This window comes from Alexandromys fortis, unplaced genomic scaffold, assembly GCF_014885135.2.
Source record: "Alexandromys fortis isolate MF-2015 unplaced genomic scaffold, M_Fortis_MF-2015_v1.1 scaffold_4, whole genome shotgun sequence".
In the NCBI taxonomy this organism is placed as follows: domain Eukaryota; kingdom Metazoa; phylum Chordata; class Mammalia; order Rodentia; family Cricetidae; genus Alexandromys; species Alexandromys fortis.
This window is the reverse complement of record NW_026067944.1, coordinates 24,330,492-24,349,825: the sequence shown is the minus strand read 5'-3', so window position 1 is coordinate 24,349,825 and position 19,334 is coordinate 24,330,492. Positions and strand designations below refer to the sequence as shown.

The following is a 19,334-nucleotide window of genomic DNA, read 5'->3' as shown; positions in this document are numbered from 1 at the left end:
GGCTCACAAACATCTATAACCCCATTTCCAGGGGATCCAAAAGATATGCATGTGGTGCAAATATATGCACTCGGGCAGACCATTCATACTTACAATGTAAAATAAAAAGCATCTCGAAAGAAACTTAAAAATAAAAGATTACTAAACTCGAGGGCTCCTGATTCTAAAAGTATTTGACAAAGTTTATCATGATACACTTATGAGTAGCTCAGAAATGGGGAGAGTATTTGCTAATGAATCGCACCAGAAAGGAAGAACACAAAAATTAAGGATGAGGGCTGGAGAGATGGCTCAGAGGTTAAGAGCACTGCCTGCTCTTCCAGAGGTCCTGAGTTCAATTCCCAGCAACCACATGGTGGCTCACAGCCATCTGTAGTGAGATCTGGTGCCCTCTTCTGACCAGCAAGCATAAAGAACACTGTATACATAATAAATAAATGAATCTTTAAAAAAAAAAAAAAAAAACAAATACTTAAAAAAAAAATTAAGGATGAATGCTTAGTGCTCAGTGGAGGCTTCTAATTGTAAGGCTCCAGTCTGTCCTTCGTAAGCGCAATGGTTGAGATCAGGGGTTTTGGGTTTTTTTTGTTTTTGTTTTTGTTTTTTCTCTTTCTCTTCAAGATAGCAAAATCGGGGGTTTCAATGCTTACTTTTTATTTTACTATTGGGATCTAATGTCCCCCACTGACTCATGTACTGCATGGACTGGGAGACAGAACCTTTAGGAAGGGGACTAAGATGGAGGACCTTGTCCCTGCTCCCTTGCAGGCTGCTGCTCTTTATCAATGCATTCAGTCCCTCTCCCAGAGTCTCACTGCAGGAACACTTCTACCATTGCTGAAAAGTCCAAAGCCAGTCTCCTGAGTCTCAAACCAAACCATCAGCTATGAGCTCTGTAAAATCAAAACTAAGTTACGTACTTTGAAAACACAATAGTGGGACAGACAAGGGTTAACATCCCTGTTGCAAGCAGGAGGAACAGTAGAAAACCAAATCTAAACATGGACAAAATTAAATCTTAGCCCTAGGATACTCATTCCCCAGTCCTTCCTTCTGCCACACCAAACTGACAGCCTGAAAATACAGCTGACATCAGTGAAAACCTCTTAAGTTGTGAGTTGAAACATTTTACTATAGACTGTTTTCCTCGGACATTTTTGTCACGCCAGTGTTTTGCAAGCTGACTAACACTGTGTATGAGTCCATTTATTAGAATTTGAAGAAACAAATGTACAGTCCGAGAGTGTGATACTGTGAGGAGCAGTGGGTGGCGCGTCAGTTTGAGACTTAACTAGATAGATTCATAAACAATTCCCAAAATGCGCTAACCAAAGACAAGCATCCGCAGGGACCTGATGGTTAGCCTGCGGTATCTCATTTTACCCAGCCGCCTATAACTGACATCACCAGGAAGGACAGCTGAAAATGGAAGACCAAGTTTGGACTGTCAGGCTCTGACAGGCCAGACTGATCTACTGAGCTCTTAACGTGAAAGTTAAACAAATGGAAAGCCTTATAATGAAAATTCAGAGCATCAATATACAAAGACAGACCAGATGAAATCAAGATCAAACCTGACAGTCACCTGGAAAGTAAATGGCAGGTGTGACTGACAGAGCTGAACAGGAATCAACAAGATACTTCTAATCAAACAAACGGGACTGAGCAGAAGTGCTATGCTCTGACCAATAAAGATAAGTCCACTCTGCTCTGTACAGGTCAGGCCCATTACAAGTACTGGCAAAAGTCCCTTTATAGGCAGCATGGTTCAACAAAGCAGAATGCATCAAAGAGAGGTAAATAAAATCATGTCTACTAGAGGGCCAATACTCCAATTTATTATATTATGAGAAATGTGTAGTTTAAATAAGGTTTTTTGTTTTGATGTTTTAATATACATTAAGTAACATGAAGTGAGATTTTCAACCCCAGAACACAGGTAGAGAAAGGTGACATTTCAGTCTCAGTGACTCTTCATTTGGCGGTTTCTGTAAAGATTGCTCAGGTAACTCATATTTATGACAGTATTTCACAAAGAGGGAAGGCCCAGGGTCCGCACTTCTGGCACTTGTAATTTCTGAAACTCAAGGATTGCTGGAACCTCAAAACAACCTCCTTTAATTGCCAGGAATTTCAGGAATTGGATGTAAATTTAAAGCTAATGACAAAAATACAACACAGAAAGAATATGGCTTTAAATGCAGGCGCACAAGTCACCAATCCCAGAGCTGCTGCAGAGCTTCCACTGGCCTGAGGACCAACACTGCAGGATTCTGTGAGAGCAGCTCCTACACAAGGTGGATCTCACTGAGAAACTGCACCCGCTTACATAATGTGTGATTTATGGAGCCTTGGTCTCCACAGCGGCTCAGTTTCCCAGTTCATCATCGCTCCCTCATCACTGATTATCCAGTCTTCTCTGGATGCCGTAGTTAAGCCACACAACTCCAACATTTAAATGCCACAGTTTAATACCACCTAGCAGCAGTGGCTGCGGCAGCAGCAGGGACAGACTCCAGTTACCACTGTAAAACAGGCAGTATTAAGATGCTTCTGTCCCCAGTTGACTGGTGATGAGAAGGAAAGAAAACTGCTTTAGGCCAAAGCTTTAAATAGACACAATATCATTCTAAAATGTTCATGGGAAGCAAAGTAGCGCATCAGAGTTTAGTGATAAGACATCCAACCCAGCATCATGGCAGCCCTGCACTCTCAGAATTGGTGATGAAATTTTAGGTAGCAAATACTCATAAGCAGTTGTCTTTCCCCTGATGGGTTACAGGGCTAGCACAAGACAGGCACTAGAGCAACAGTAAGGATTGATGGACAATCTTTTTGCTTGGGAAGCTGTGCAAAGGGAAGGAAGGCATTGTAGTTTGAATGAGCAATGTCCCCACAGGCTTGAGTGTTTGAACACTTGGTCTCCAGCTGTGGCACAGTTTAGTAAAGTTATGGAACTTTAGGAGGCGGAGTGCTGGTGGAGAAAGTACCTTCACCAGAAGCAGAGCTGGAGGCTAAGTCGCCTAAGCCCAGTTTCTGGTCTCTGTGTGGAGACAAAATGCAATCCCTTTCTTCCCACGTACCAGACAGCCACCGAGTGCCAACACTTTCCTGGGCATCGTGGACAGCCTCCCCTTTAGAACTGAAGTCAAAACAAAGTGTTTCTCCCCTGTGTTGTTTCTGCTAGGGTACTCTACAACAGCACAGAAAATAAACTAAACACAAGGTAAGCATCTAACAAAAACCCAAAACCAAACAAACAAAAGACAAACATCTAAAAGTAAGTATCAAAATTACCAAAACTTTCTTATGGGGAGAAATTAACTTACAAGTAAACCTTGAAGGACGGAGCAGCTCTAAGACATTAAGAAAGGGCAAATCCCAAAACCCAGGAGCCAGAGAGAATCTCTGAGTATCTGAGGTTAGCCTCATACTCATTCTCTACATAGCTAGAGAAACCTGTCTCAAAAGGGGTGGGGGGAAACAATTTGATTACATACAAATACAAAAATTATGCTTAGAACCAAAGCAAAACACACAAACCATGCCCCCGCCCCAAATGATCATTTTGAGGAAAGGGATCCCTACTACACATGACAAAGAACCAAATAATTCACTTTTATTTAACGGATTGACTTACAGACAATAAGAAACACTAACATCAACTCATCCTTACAGTAACAAAATAAAGATATAATTTTTCACTTCTCAAATGAGAAAGAAAAATTCAATTTGAGAAAGTTAGAAACTAGAAAAGGTCCTTTCGAATCTGCATGGCCACATGCCTGCTAAGTCTGACCATGGAACCCTGTGAGAAGTCAGTGAGTTAATGCACTCAAGCAAAAGTGAAGCTACACAGAAGCAGCTGGGTCTTACCAATGCCATTTCTTGGAACCATTCACTAAAACTATTGTGTACCTGTGTGTGGTCCCTTATGTATGGGCAAGCTGACGTATTTATGAGGAGCAAGGAATTAAGAATAATCCACATGCCTTATGTCTTAGCTTTCTGCCACTGGCATAAGCCTACCATCAAAGCAACTTGAGGAGAGATGAGCGGGTTTCGGTTTACAACTCTCAGGTCACACTCCATCACCGAGGGAAGTCAGGGCAGAACTCAAGGCAGGGAACGGTAGGAAGACTGCTAACTGGCTGGCTCAGTTTTTCTCATACACTCCAGGACCAGGGTTAGCACCACATGCAATGGACTGGCCCTCCTACAGCAACCTTCAATCAAGAGAATGTCCAACATTTTTGTAGTCCCCGAACCCCCTAAGAGACTGGACCTCTCATAGTGCAGGCTAGCCTTGAACCCTCAAGCTTAGACCAGGATTTCCTTGAACTCCTCCTCTTTCTGCCTCGGCCATCTGAATGATAAGGCTACAGATGTGTGCTATCATGTACTTTGTGTTTATACCTCAATATTTATACAATATCAACAAAATGAAAATGTAAGAATCCAAACCGTGTAGTAGAAAAGGAATGAAGACCTTAGAGATAAGTGTACATCTAAGACCGCATGTATAAAATCTTAGGGATCCTATTGCTTTGATAAAACACCAACACTAAAAGCAACGGGGGGGGGGGGGGGTTCAGCTTACAACTCCAAAGGTTGCACTCCACTGCTGTGGGAGTCAGGGCAGGGCTCAAAAGTCAGAGCCTGATGCAGAGACCATGGAGAGATGCAGCTTCTTCTGCCTGCTTTCTGTACAGCAAACGACTCCTTGCCCGGGTTTGGAACTGCCCACAGTGGGCTAGGCCCTCCCACAAACACTAATTAAGAAATGCCTCACAGACTTGCCTACAGGCATTTTCTCAATGGAAACTCTCTTCCCAAATGATTCCAGCTCGTGTCACGCTGACATAAAACTAACTAATACGTATGGTTATAACTAAAGAGTCAATTCTGATCAGTTACAAAGCTTACAACACTGTCATATTTCTAGAGGCACAGTTACAGCTAAATATTTTATAAAGAAGAAAAATCTTGGAAATATTTTACAGATCATAACACATTAAAAGAAAATGTTCATACCATTTTCATTGATAACTTAAAATATTTTGGTATGTTTTATAATGTGTTAGTATAGGCTTCTAATTTATTGTGCTTGCTGTCTTAAAATGATGGCAGCCACGGTATCACTTTAGTACAGCCTGGAGCCACTACAGCCAGAAGCGTCTATTTGTTCATCGTTTATACCCAGCAAAGCAATTTCTCAAATAGGACAAGAGCAAAGTGTAGAAGGAAGTCTAGGAGTCAGGAAGGGACAGGAAGGACAGAAGACTTCTGGGACAGCAGATTTTGTATCTCAGGAGATTTTGTTCCTCACATATAAACACCTAACTGGTAAAATAATTTAGTATATAGAAACTGATCTAAGGGCATACATCAAAAGAAAACAAAAGTTAAGTTCTGATAAACCTTGGTAAGACAGCTAGGACTGGCTGTGACAGCAGAGCCACACGCACCGCTGACTAGACAAAGCACTATAAATCCAGCGTAGTGGCAGGAGCAGGCCTTAGAGCATCAGTTATGGATAAAAGGGTCAATTCACCAAGATGTAACAGCTCCACATGTATGTACAAGCAAAGGACACAGCCACAAACATAGAAAGGAACTGCTGGAAACTGTAATATACCACCCGTCATAACGAACAGAACTCAAACGCTGCAGACCAAGTGCACTGAACACGTCACCCTACACAGCAATTCACATTCTTCCCAAGCAGGGGTGGGGCATTACACAGGACAGACCACAGTAAGCCACAAAACGGTGTTCATAAGTTGAAAAGGAGAGAAATCTTACGAAATACCTTCTCCAGCCACAATGGACAGTAGCCATCAAAGACAGAAGAAAGGTGGGCGAGATGGCTCAGCTGGTAAGGAAGGTGCTTGCCACCAAGTCTGATGACCTGAGTTCAGTCCTGGAACACACGGTGGAAGGAGAGAACTGACTCCCACAGGTTGTTCTCTAACCTCTACACTCAGGCTGTGGTGCATGCACACACACACACACACACACCTCTCACACACTCACCACCCCACCCGACCCCATCTTGAGACTTATGGAAAAAAGAAAACTAAATGTAAAGCAATTTTAAATATTTAAGTAGAGATAAATAAAATAGAGAATCAACAACTACAGAATGAACAAACAGAAACTGGGTTGGGGGAGAGGATGGGTGTGCATGCATGTGCATGTGTGGAGGCCAGAGGACAGCCTCAGGTGTCATTCCTTAGGAGCCATTTGCAGGTCTCTCGCTGGCCTGGAACTTATCTAGAGTCCAGTCTAACTGGCCAGGGAACCTCAAGAACCCATCTGTGTGTGTCCAACTACAGATGTGTCACTACGTAAGTGTGGACTGGGGGACTAACTCAGGTCCTTGCAAGCACTCCCTAGTCTAAGCTTTATTTTACTGTTTTTCCTAATTGGAAAAATTAAAACAGCTAAAGTAACAAAGAAAAAAAGAAAAGAGTAACTAAAAATTAAAAACAAGCAAATAAATAAATAATGACCAGGCAGTGGTGGCTCACACCTTTAATCCCAGCACTCGGGAGGCAGAGGCAGGCAAATCTCTGAGTTCGAGGCCAGCCTGGTCTACAGAGTGAGTTCCAGATGGGGAAACCCTGCCTGGAAAAACCCCAATCCCTACCCCCAAAAGAAAGTTATGGCAAACTATGAATTTAATGCTATCGAATAAGATAGTCTGCATGAAATGGAGCACTTCTCTTGAAGCATAAAAATTACTAAATTAACTCAAGATCAAGTAATAAACTTCTAACACAAGACTGAATAATTGAAGACCTCCCAACAAGATAAATTTCAGGACCAGATGAGTTCAACAGTAAATTCTGAAAACCATCTGTAGAAGAAATTAACAACAGCTCAAAACTCTTTTTCTAAAAGCAAAAGAGGAAGCCGAGTGTAGTGTCATGTACCTGTAGCACGCTACAGTAGGCGAGGCAGGAGACCATTTAGCCCGTGGGTTTTGAGACCAGGAAAACCCTAGCTCAAAAGAAGGAAAGGGAGAGAAGTTTAAATACAGAAGCGAACAGAGCATTTCTTAGCTCAATGAGGTCAATATATTCTAATACCAAAGTCCAGGTTTAAAACAAATAAAGAAGACAAAAACAGAACAACAAACCACAAGAAAACTACAAACCAGTATTCTCTATATAAATGCAAAATTCCTCAACAAAATATAAGAAAAATAATGTCCAAATTTAAAGGAGTATATACCATAACCAATTGGGATTACCTTGGGAATTCAAAAGTGATTCAACATAAGAAAATCAATGTAGGGCTGGAGAGATGGCTCAGTGGTTAAGAGCACTGACTGCTCTTTCAGAGGACCCGGGTTCGATTCCCAGCACCCACATGGCAGCTCACACCTGTCTGAAAATGCAGTTCCACGAGATCTGACACCTTCACACCAACGAACATAATAAAGTTAAATAAATCATAAAAAAAGAAAATCAATGTAATATGCCATTAGTGGTAAACAGGATCATCACAACTATCACAAAAGTTATTTAATAAAACTAATTTCTGCTTCAAGATAACATTAATAGTTATGGTAGTTATACAACATTGCAAATGTAACTCATGTTCTTAAATTATACACTTAAAGGACCAGTGCAATGGCTCAGCATGTAACTGCATGCAGACACGCCTGACAACCTGTGTCTAATCCTGGAGAACCACACATGAGAGAAGAGACCATCAGTTCCCACAGTGCACCTCCACACATGCGCCACGGCACCCCTACACCCAATACACACAATAAATAAATGTAATAAAAACAATTTTTAAATGACAGCAAATTTTGTTACATGCATTTTTAAGGCATCATAGTGGATGGGGAGACGCACAATTATTTCTATTTGTTGATAATAAGCAATTACAAATTTTAAAATTGCAAAAAAATCCACTTAAAAGATACTGGAAATGAAGCTTAGTAAGGGTACAATGACTATCTCAAAAAACAAAAAGAAAACAATTACTTTAAAAATAACATAAAATGGGGATAGAGAGAGACCCTCAGTGGTTAAGAACATTTGCTGCTCTTGCTGAGAACCCCCAAGGTGGTTCTCAAGCATCCATGATAACTCAGCCCAGATGATACGACACCGTCTTCTACTGACTGACTGCCTTTGGCACAAGGCAATGATGTATTGCACATACATACACATAGGTAAAAGCACTCACATGCATAAAATTAAATAAATCTTTAAAAACAACATAAAAATAGCCAGGCAGTGGTGGTACACGCCTTTAATCATAGCACTCAGGAAGTAAGAGGCAGGCAGATCTCTGTGAGTTCGAGGTTAGCCTGGTGTACAAAGCCAAGTTCTAGGACAGCCAGGGCTGTTACACAGAAAAAAACCTGTCTTAAAAACAAACAAAAACCCTCCACCACCACCACCTGCTGCTGTTACTACTATTACTAATACTACTAATAAAAATTCTAACTTCAAAGAATAAATACTATTATTTATGCTGAGGTATTTTAGCACTTGGGTTTTTTTTTATTGTGGTGTGTTTGTGCTCTTGCGTGTGCACGTGTGCCTGTGCCAGAGGGGGTGCTAACTGTCCTGATTTACCTTAACTCCCTTGGGCTTCTCACTAAGCCTTTCCAGCTAGGATGGCTGGCTTATAACTCCCAAGTTTCATCTGTTTCTAGCCCACAAATGCTGGGATTAGAGGCATGTATAGCCATGCCTGGTTTTTATGGACACTGTGGTTATGCTTGGGTTCTCAAGCTTCCCGCACAGCAAGTACTCTTACCCACTGAACCACGTCCTCAGCATAACACTCGGGTTTTCTAAGACTATCTACAAGGCTTTCAACAAATCGCCTACAAAACTAAAACTGACTCAGGAATTAGAGTAAGTGCTGACAAAACAAAACTGAGTAAGATTTAGGAATGCTTTTGAGAATGATATAGTTAATAAAAAAAAGGATCTAGTTTTAAAAATTATGGTAAAAATATGAGAAAATACCACTTAAAGGTATAAGCAGGATATGCTTGGTGAACTGAGATAAATGATGAGTACAGTAGAAACAGTGCAGAGAAGACATTCTGAAAAGCCTCCATAGAAAGAGAAACGATCACACGTGGAGAGAACGTGCAAGACTAGAATACAGGTGACTTGTCAGAGGCAAGACAAGTACAGTCACAGCACGGAGATCCAAATACCTGGGGCTGGAGAGCAGGATCAACAGGCAAGAGCACATGCTGCTCCTACAGTTTGGTTCCCAGCATCTACAAGGCAGCTTATAATCATCCCTACATCAGTTCCAGGGGAATCCAACAGCCACTGCTGACCTCTGCAGGCACGGGTCTAGACACGAATCTCATACATACAGGTAGACAAAACCCCTATACATAAAAAGTAAATGAATATAATAAATAAAGAGAATGTCCTCTATGTTCAGAGGTCTAAGAAATCTAAAGTTTCCCTTTTAAACAAGAAAAGTGATGCAATCAGAAAGCTACCTGCTGAAATTTTACACTGGAACAGTTGAAATTTCCATCTCCAATGATCACTGATCACAACACTTTTGCTAAGAGTAGACACTGAATTCTCAAGACAATGATCCATATAACCCTTTTCACCTGATAATAGTAAATCTAAGATAACTATGTGTTACATATGTTTTGAAAGATTGCTTATGTTAGGGACAGAAAAGAACATAATAAAAAATAGAAATCCAATGAGCTTTCAGATGCTACATGTAAAGTCTCTAATAAAGCTAAAAGCAGTGGTATCCAGTAAGAACCTTGCACATTTTAGCTATTATCATCATTTCTGCTATCACAACTATTATTGCCGCTACAATCTGCCCTTGTTCAACCATCACTACTAAGATATTTTAAATATTACATTTCTATTGCACAGTTTCTGAAGAAATCCACATCCTATGCTGAATAATATGGCATCTTTCATATTCTGGAGTCAGACTCCCTAAGTTTACTTCCAAATTCCATTTAGTAGCTGTGTAAATCTGAAGTAATTTACTCAGAGTCTATTATCTAGTGTAGTTTGCATCTGTAGCACTAAGATAACACCAGAATTCTTCACAGAGGGCACCATGCAGTTTGAACTATGAATTATAGGGGAAAAGCCCAGGATACCACCTAATGACAGCAAGTACTCTAGGTGTTCACACTATGACTAAATGTAGCAATTTGCTAATAATAAGTTAACATGTGGGGTCCATCACAGTCCAGTGTTATTGGCAATGGGAAAACAAAAATGTTCCTTACAAAGCCCCAACTGTTTAGAAGCAGCAGGTAGACTTGACAAAAGTGAGTAATCCGCCCACAGTCGTGGTGTTACTCTGTGGCAGAACTGCAGGGCTAACAATACTTCCTGCTGAGAAGCAGGTTATCTAGTTCATTCCCAAAAGGATTATATAATTAATTTTCAGAATGGATTCTTGTTACATACCCATAAGCGAGTGGAAGACAGAAACATTTAAGCTTAGCCTAACTCTGTCCAACCTCAGCATCACATGAGTTCCTAAAAGTGAGAAAGAAACCACTTGACATCCTTCTACCTACAAAGTCTCCTCTACAACCAGAAGAGAAACCTCTTCTCTTCACTTAAACAACCTATGACATCAAATACTTTTGCATGCAAGATGACAAGAGAAAACAATTTATATAGAACCCAGAACTCCTACAGAGACAAAATATGGCTTTATGTCCATTCTACCCCAACTCACAAAGTTCTGTAGAGTAAGCTCTAGCTAAGGTCAGGCATACAGCTGTTTCCACATAAAACTACTTTGTTCTCCATTTAGTCTATCAGAATTTATACAATTTCATGAGGATGGTTTCTACAGCCAAATACTAAAGTGTTGGGAGAAAATTCCTATTGTAAAGACTTGGAATTCACAAAATTGTTAAGTCTAAGGTTTCAAAACACTCACAATTCCCACTGTTCCTAACGTAACAATCAAGGGAGAGATTAGAGCTCCTAAAACATTACAGGGTGACCTACACTATGCTGATTACAACATGTTTCAATTACTACAGCAAAAAATAACCCAACGAGACTAAGAATACCTAGCTAATAGCTCTGATCCCTATCTTGATTGAACAGCTCCATCTAGTTACAATAGCTAGCATTTCCCTAGTAGAATTAGAGAGTTGACTGCCCAAAAGAAAAGTCCCTAAGCTATGATCAGGGGTCTAGAGACATGGCTCAGCAAAAGAAGCACCAGCTTCTCTTCAGAGGACCCAGGTTTGGTTCCAGCAGCGACATGGTCACTCACAATCTTCTCTAACTTCCACTCCAGGTGATATGATGCCCACTTCTGGCCTCCCAGGGCAATGCATGCACATGGTGTACAGACATATACAGATAAAAACACTCACAGACATAAAATAAAAATAAATCCTCAAATCTGGTCATTAAAAACATTTGAATCCTTTTAAACTCTATTCAGATCTGAAATGCACTTACAGACAAAAATTAAGGTGTGGGGTTAGTAACAACTCGAAAGTTAGAAACAATGAAAAAGGTCAAGAGTAATGATAATACAGCTCAAGGGAACAAAATATAACTCCACAAATTATGACATAATAGAGCAAGATGTAATGAGATCGATGTTTAATAAGGTTCAATGTAACTAAGTATACAACCATGTAAAGATAGAATATTAAAACTGAAGTCAAAAGAAAGGACAGTGCCAGAAAGGTTTGTTTTGATAATTTTCCAAAAATGGAGTGATAAAAGGTCCAGAGTGGGTGCTGGAAAGATGATACAGTGGTCAAGAGCACTGCCTGCTCCTCCAGAGAATGGAGTTTGGCTCCGAGCACTCACAACCAGGTCTAATTTCAGTTTCAGATATCTGACGCCCTCTTCTGGCCTCCACAAGCACTGCACAGACACAGCCAGGCAAAACACCCATATACATAAAATATATATACAATCTTAAAACAATTTTTAAGCCCAGAGTATTAGGATACAAAGAAAGAATAAAAAAAATATTCAAGCAAGATAGGGAATCTGCACAAAGATTTAGAGTTGGAAATGGGGGAAGAACATCCAATATAGGTAAAGATCTAACAAAAGTCTAGAGGCCCAAATAATAGAATTCATATAGGTTCAAAGACAGAAAAATATTAGGAGAGAGAGGGAGAGAGAGAGAGAACAGAAAGAAGAGGAACAAAGAGATAAGAGGAAATAAATCTAGAGAGAGACGACAAATAAATCTAACCTCAAGTCTAGAATCTGGAGCTGGAAACTACTCCAAACCAAGAAGTATCTTTTTATTTCACTCTGAAAAAATTAAGAGTGCTCAAATTTGAGATATGTGATGTTAAAATTACTTTTCTTATTAGACACAGATTTGCTCTTCCTCTAATAAACTTGGCAGAGACCTTTCAGAATTTATAAGAATGGCTATGGTAAACAGAAAACTGAAGGCAGGAGCAAGGAGGGGGAATCTCCCTCTGAGGTACTCAGACAATAGCCAGTCAGCTTTCGATAGAGATGATGGACCCTCCAGCCAAACCAAAACCCGAACAGCCATTCAGTACCTTGTAAGCCTCCCTCTCTGCCGCCCTTTAATTTTGTAAAAGTGAAATTTGTTAACATTTACAAAGCATTAAAATAATGTCTGGTACATGGGAACTATGCTCATTAAAGTAATTAATACACAATGTTTAGGGAATTTTTAAGGAGGCATTTGTAAATGAATCTATATGTTATCTAGCAGATCATGAAAAAATAATTCTGACCTTTACTTTCCTCTCTGGGGAATTATAATGTCTAGCATTTAATAATAAAAAAGTCATGAGGATGCAAAATTCCATTATAAAAAGCTGTGGACAAAGCAGATGTTCTCTAATCTTATTTGGTAAGGGACAGGAAAAAGTAAAGATACGCCAAAATAAACAGTGATGGCAGTTTGCTAGGTTAAGACAAAGGAAAAATAAGTAGGTATATCAACCAATTGGCTTTAGAAATAAAAGAATTCCAAATACTTATAAGAGTTTACAATTCCCAATATTAGTAGACGGATCTTAAAAGCAAAATGAACTAAGAAACAAGTGTTATTAGATAAAATTGCTAATTATGGATGTTAGGCCATTTGTTATGACAATTAATTATAGATCTGTAGACATGGACATTACAAACATGGATCAAGTATCTTCTTGCGTTATAGGTTTGAGGAGAGACACCTCAAATTTCTAAGGAGACCTAAATACAGTTTTATGAAAAATCATTAAATAATGATTACACTAGAAATGTTCTATAAAGTCAAAAGGCAACATTGGCTTAATAACATCAGATATTACAAGCATAAAATATGAAGCCCAAAATATCAAGATCTCATTTGGACTAATTTAAAAAAAAAATCAGGTTGTTTGCTTGCGTTACATTGTTGCTTGCCTTGCTTCTTCATTTCAAACCAGTGGGGTGCGGGTGGGGGGGGGCACTAGAGACTGAAAGTGGAGAGGACAGTGATAGGCAGCAAGAAAGAGACTAGTAAGTACCCCAGATCTCCTGAAGAGACCAGAGGACGAAGAGGGTGGGGTTGCTTCTGTTGCTTTCAGAGAATTAAATGCTAGCACAAACAGTGACTATTTGCATCGAGTTTCACAGTTCTGGCCCTGGCTAAGCAAAGTCCTCCACCCCTACTTCTCTTCCTCTTCTAATCAACGTCCAACTAACACAAGAGCATAATTTTCCTTCCTCTTCTAAGCAGATGAACTATCAGAGGTTCATAAGCACATAAGGAACACAGAAATATCAGTAAAAGATATTAATGTCTGTGAGAACTGAAGACATGTTTACTTTAAAGCAGAAAATCCTTTCCCCTCCATTTGTAAGGGGGTTTAGGGTTTTATGGCAGTTCTCCAGTAGTTCCCATCCTGAGCAGTCCTAGATGCTTGGGCTATTGTCACACCCAAGATTCCAGAATGATGATGGTAATGATTAGGGTTGAGGGCTGGGCTGCCTCTATAGCACTGGATGACCTCTCTCTCTCAATGTTTCAAGTGCTGAGGTTATAGACATATGCTACTGCAGTGAGCTCAGATAATTTGCTTTCTTTTTAAATTGTGGTGTGTGTGTGTACATTCATGTGTGCAAGAATGTAAGTCCATGCCTATGTGAGGAGGCCAGAAGAGGACACTGAGTGTCCAGCTCTATTATTATTCCCCTGAGTCAAGAAGTTCTCTCACTGAACCTCATGCGAGGCTGGCAGTCTGCAAGCCCTCAATTCTGTCTGTCTCCACGCCCCCACAGAGCTGGGACTGTAGGTGCAAGCAGCCCTGTCAAGCTTTATCTGTGGGCTCTAGAGACTTGAACTAAGGTCCTCATGCTGGAGCGACAGGAGCTGCTAAGCTGTCTCCCAGCAACCCCAGGGAGATCCCTTAGTTCATTTTCTCATCAGCTATTTCATATTGTAATCAGTAATACCCTAGGACTGTTTCTTCAGTTCAGAATCACCGTGCTTTGTGCTCTGAATTCTTCTAACCAATCAGCAAAGCGATTTGTTGGAGGGATGGAGGGGTTGTTTCTAGAGTCAGTTCACACTTTTTCACACCTACCTTCTCACCACTTGAGTAGAAGAAATACCGCAATCGGACTATGTTACAATGATCTAGCTTTCTCATGATCTGGAGCTCTCGGTTCTGCAAAAAACAAGCACATGCAATAATTAAGAATAACAGCTACTCATCGTAATGACCAATATACTTCTAAAATAACATTAAGCATAGAAACAGTCTCTGAATATGCTGTTAAAATGTATGGCAAACCAGGCACCCAGTGGCACACAACTGTAATCTCAGTTCTCCTGAGGTGGAGGCAGGAAGACCATGAGTTCAAGGCCAATTGGGATACTCTACCTACAAAATAAAAAGGAGGGAAAAGAGAAGTACCAGTGTCAGATAATGAGTCATCTGCCATTACTCATCAGTAGAACAAATGCAGAAATTAAGGTCTGGATTTCACTCCAATATTACAGGACCACAAAATTCCCTAAATGACCTCTGATAGGCGGTTTTTGTAAGTTTCAGGCAATCAATGTTCAGTGAAGTCTCGTGTCTGGAATGCACTGGACAGACACTGCTGCCGTTCTCACGCTCTCACTGAGGTGCTCTTCCCTAGCTGAGTACTGACACACCAACTCCACAGGGAGGGAGCACCGCTGGTCTACAAGTGCAGCACATTTATTCTGTGCCACACACTGCTCAATATTATGGACAAAGAAATAAACAAAACTACTCTCAAAAAACTCAAGGGTCTATGGTGTATGAGCTCATGTTTTACCTCTGGGTTATGGCTATACCCAAAGGGAATTTTAAAATATGGAAATTTAATAAGCATAAGCTGAACTCAGTGGGTGATAGATTTCTAGACAAACATATACCTGGTTTTCAATATCCAGCTTCCAGAAAAAGCCCCATGGGACCCTGCATGCCTATAATCTCAGATCTTATAAGTAGAGGCAGGCAGATCCTAGACGCCTACTGGCCAGTTCAGCCTAACCTACACACTTATTATTATTTCAGGTTCATGAGAGACCCTGAGCTGTGAGAGCACATTCTGCTCCTTCAGCCAATAACCTTAAGATACCAGCCCACTGGGACGTGGTCTCTTATACTTTAAAAAAGGAGCAGAACCATGCTGGCTCCCGTTGAGACAGTTGAGACAACTAGACTCTGTTTCCTGTTTGCGACAAGAGGACTGTTGTTTGGGACGGTGATCTGTAAGTTTTTTCCCTTAAAAAAAAAAATAACCCTTCTTATTATCCATAATTCTCAACTGGTGTGGAACTGTTTTGCGGCTTCATCTGGTGCTCAATGTTTGGTTTTAGAACCCCAGGCTCTACTGCCGCCACCAGTTCAGAGTGCTCCCAGCTCAGCGCGAGTCCTCCCTTAGCAGGCCACGGCCTGTGCGAGGAGCCAACAAGAAAAGGGAGAATGGTAGACACTCAAGGTTTTCTCCAGTCTCTTTCCCCTCTATTCACTCCCTTCTCCCCTTCACACACACACACACACACACACACACACACACACACACACACACCCCACAAACACCCATGATATTTAAGTCCTCTTTATTTGGGTAGTAGTTTTGATCAAAGGTACAATTATCTGTCACCTGTGTGGTCAATTTAGCAGCTTTCTGAGCTCAATGAGTCTAGAAAAATTGTGTGTAGGAACTGACAAGTGAAGTGGGTTTTTGTTTTGTTTTGAATTTATATTTTTTAAAATTTCTTTTGGGGGTGGATGCTACAGGGGTAAGGGACGAATATAGAGGGACTAGGAAACGAGCAGAATTAGGGTATATGACATAAAATTCCCAAAGTATCAATTAAAAAATTGTTAAAATATCAAATTTATGAGCTATAGATAATAGATATTTTAGATCAAGGTGTGAGGTGGAACTTTGTAGGAACAACAGGGACTCCTGTCCATCAATGTGACTTAGGAGACGAACCTCTAGCACACCTGTGATTCATGATCATGATCAGGCCAACCGAGGCGGGAAGACCCCACCCTGAAGTCCATGGCACTGCTCCCTGGGCTTGTGCCCTAGACTGAAAAGAGGGCAAACGCTAGCTTAACACTACCATTACCATTCTCTGCTTCCAGGCTGTGGGTGAAATGTGTCACCCCTTCTACAAGGACTTGCCAGTCAAGATGGACTGTACACTTGAACTTTAAGTCAAAGGAAACTCTTTCTCCCTGAAGCTGCTCTTGTCAGAGTATTTTAATACAAAACAGGAACTGTAACGAAGACATATTTGAAGCTGTTAGCAAACAACACAGCAGTTACGAAGAACCTTGGGGATAGGCTTGGATGTTCCAGAAAGAGCTAGAAAGATAAGATGGCGGCATCATTGAGAGTATGAGAGTAGGGGGAGTAAGTTCAAAGAGAGAGATAGTAGGGGGCAAAGAGGAATAAAGCCTCTTCAACCACGGTGAGAAATTCAATTTAAATGCAATGAAAGTCAATAGAGATTTTGACAGGTGAAGTTATGAGCTGACATAACCATTCCAAAAGAGTGTTCTAAAAATTGAACTGAATATGTTTGAATAATGGGGGACAGGAGGAATCTTGAAAAAGAAAGGAAGGAATAATGGAATTTTAAGTGAAGAAAGAAAAGATTTTACCTTGGAGCCATGAAGGAGCTTTTTAAAAAAGTCATTGTTTTTATTAAAGGGTGTTAAGGGATTAAGACCGAAGCAGAAAACTGGCAATACGGCTAATGGAAGGTGCTGGTTTCAGAACAGCAATGATGACACAGACTGATGAGCAGAATTAAATCACGTGTAGGAGGCACAGGATATTAAGGATGAGAAAGTTTCAGCGGAGCTCCAGCTATGGAAGGTCAGGAAACCCACTCTCCCCAAACACCTGCGAACTGCTTTCCTGGAGACCCAGAGTAACCTCGGGGAAAATGCGAGCAACTCAATGTGTTGTCCAACTCACACATACACTACATACCAAAAAACAACAACAACAAAAAACAAGGAACCTTTATAACTACAAACATAACCTCTCATGAATAACATAACTTATTAACTGTGCCAAGAAATTAATTTTTAACACAGAACTAAAAAGCTAATTACTATGAAAAAAACTCTATAGACTACAATCCGGTAAGAGATTAATAAAATAAAAAAAATACTCTAAAACAATCACACAGGTTTTAAAAAATCCACCTCCAGGTCTGGAGCAATGGCTCAGTGGTTAAGAGCACAGAATCCTGATTCGATTCCCAGAACCTACATGGTAGTTTACATGTAACGCCAGTTCCAGGATATCGAACGCGCTCTTCTGGCCTCCATGGGCCCTAGGCACATACATGATGCAGACATTTAAACATCAAAATGTGCACATAAAATACAAAAATAATTTTTTTAATCCAATTCCAAAGGCTGGAAAGAAGGCACAGTGGTTAGGATGCTTGATGACCTTGCACAGGACCCAGGTTTGGGTTCCAGCACCCATAAGGTGGCGCCCAACAAACAGTTCCAGGGAATTCAGCACCCTCTTCTTTCTTTCATGGGCACTAAATGGGCACATACTAATGCAGGCAAAACACTCATAATATACAGAAAATAAAAATAAATGAATCTTTTTTAAAAATCAGAGTCTAGAGTTTCCACAGTATAAAAACTATTCTATTTAAATTGTAAAGGCAGATAAACAACAGGAAAAATTGATATTTGTGCTAAGAAAAAAACCCAACAGACTGATTCTGAACAAATGCATTCAGCAATGAATATAAAGCAGCTATTCTAATCATAATGTACACATGTATTCACTTTCTTTAATTTCATTAAAAAATAAAATACAAGCCATAACATAATATATTGCATAAAACAGTAATGGCACAAAGGAAGGGAAGTGAGGCTATATTTGAGCTGTATTTTACTGGAGTAAAGGCAGCATTAAGCTGAAACAGACTGTCATCAATTGAAGTGCTGAGTGTAATCCCCAGAACAAAATACTAAAGATCTGAGCTTAAGAGTCTACCTGTGGCATGTCTGCACGGGGTTTGAGAGACGGCAGGGAGTGAATGCTGACAGCACCACTGCATGGGCTAGGTTCCCAGGCTCCCAGGCTCCCAGGCTCCCAGGCTCCCAGGCTCCCAGGCTCCCAGGCTCCCAGGCTCCCAGGCTCCCAGGCTCCCAGGCTGCCTGATGAGCAGAAGGGAAGCAGCGCAGTGTCCATCTCTTTCTGCTTCAGAGGCACACGTGCCCAGCCGCCACCACACCTAAAACAGCTCTTGCCCCTTTTTTTCCCACCACAATGGACTACACCCTCAGACTATAAGCCAAAATAAACCCGTTCTCTCTCTCTTTCCCCCAGATATTTAGTCAGAGCAATGAAAAATCTAACACGGTGCACTAAAAGTTTCCATTTGGATTGGGATAGGGAAGGAAAGGAGTTCTCGGGAGGCCCCGCCCACCCTTAAGGGCTGAAGGAAGAACTGTCGCTTTCTTCTGTGCCGCGGACAGTCTCTGCCCATGCTCCGCTAAAATCTTCCACACGTGCTCATGTTGGCAATCCTTACTAAATGCAGTGGGTAACACACACGGCATGACAGGAAGAGCGGGACCTGCTGTGGAAAAGAAGGGTTACAGAAGAAGGGAGGGATGAGTAACGGGGTAGGGGGGGGGGAGACTTACTAGACTTTATTACATACACATAGGAAACTGTCAAAAATAAGGAAAATGCATTTGTTAAAGACAAAGAAGCCAGGAATTCTAGAAGGGAGGGACAAACCAACATGAGCTAGAAACCACGAGATGGTACCAGTAACTCCTTATATGATATTACATAAATTATGAA

The 19,334-nt window shown here is 40.8% G+C and overlaps 1 protein-coding gene across 1 annotated transcript in view; it reads right to left on the bottom strand.

The window, feature by feature from the left end:
• Window positions 1–19,334, bottom strand: part of Gsk3b (glycogen synthase kinase 3 beta) — a 186,886-nt gene that overhangs the window by 66,295 nt on the left and 101,257 nt on the right. The window contains exon 3 of the mRNA XM_050149099.1: window positions 14,573–14,656. Coding sequence (XP_050005056.1) covers window positions 14,573–14,656 — 84 coding nt within the window. The remainder of the gene's footprint in view (window positions 1–14,572; window positions 14,657–19,334) is intronic.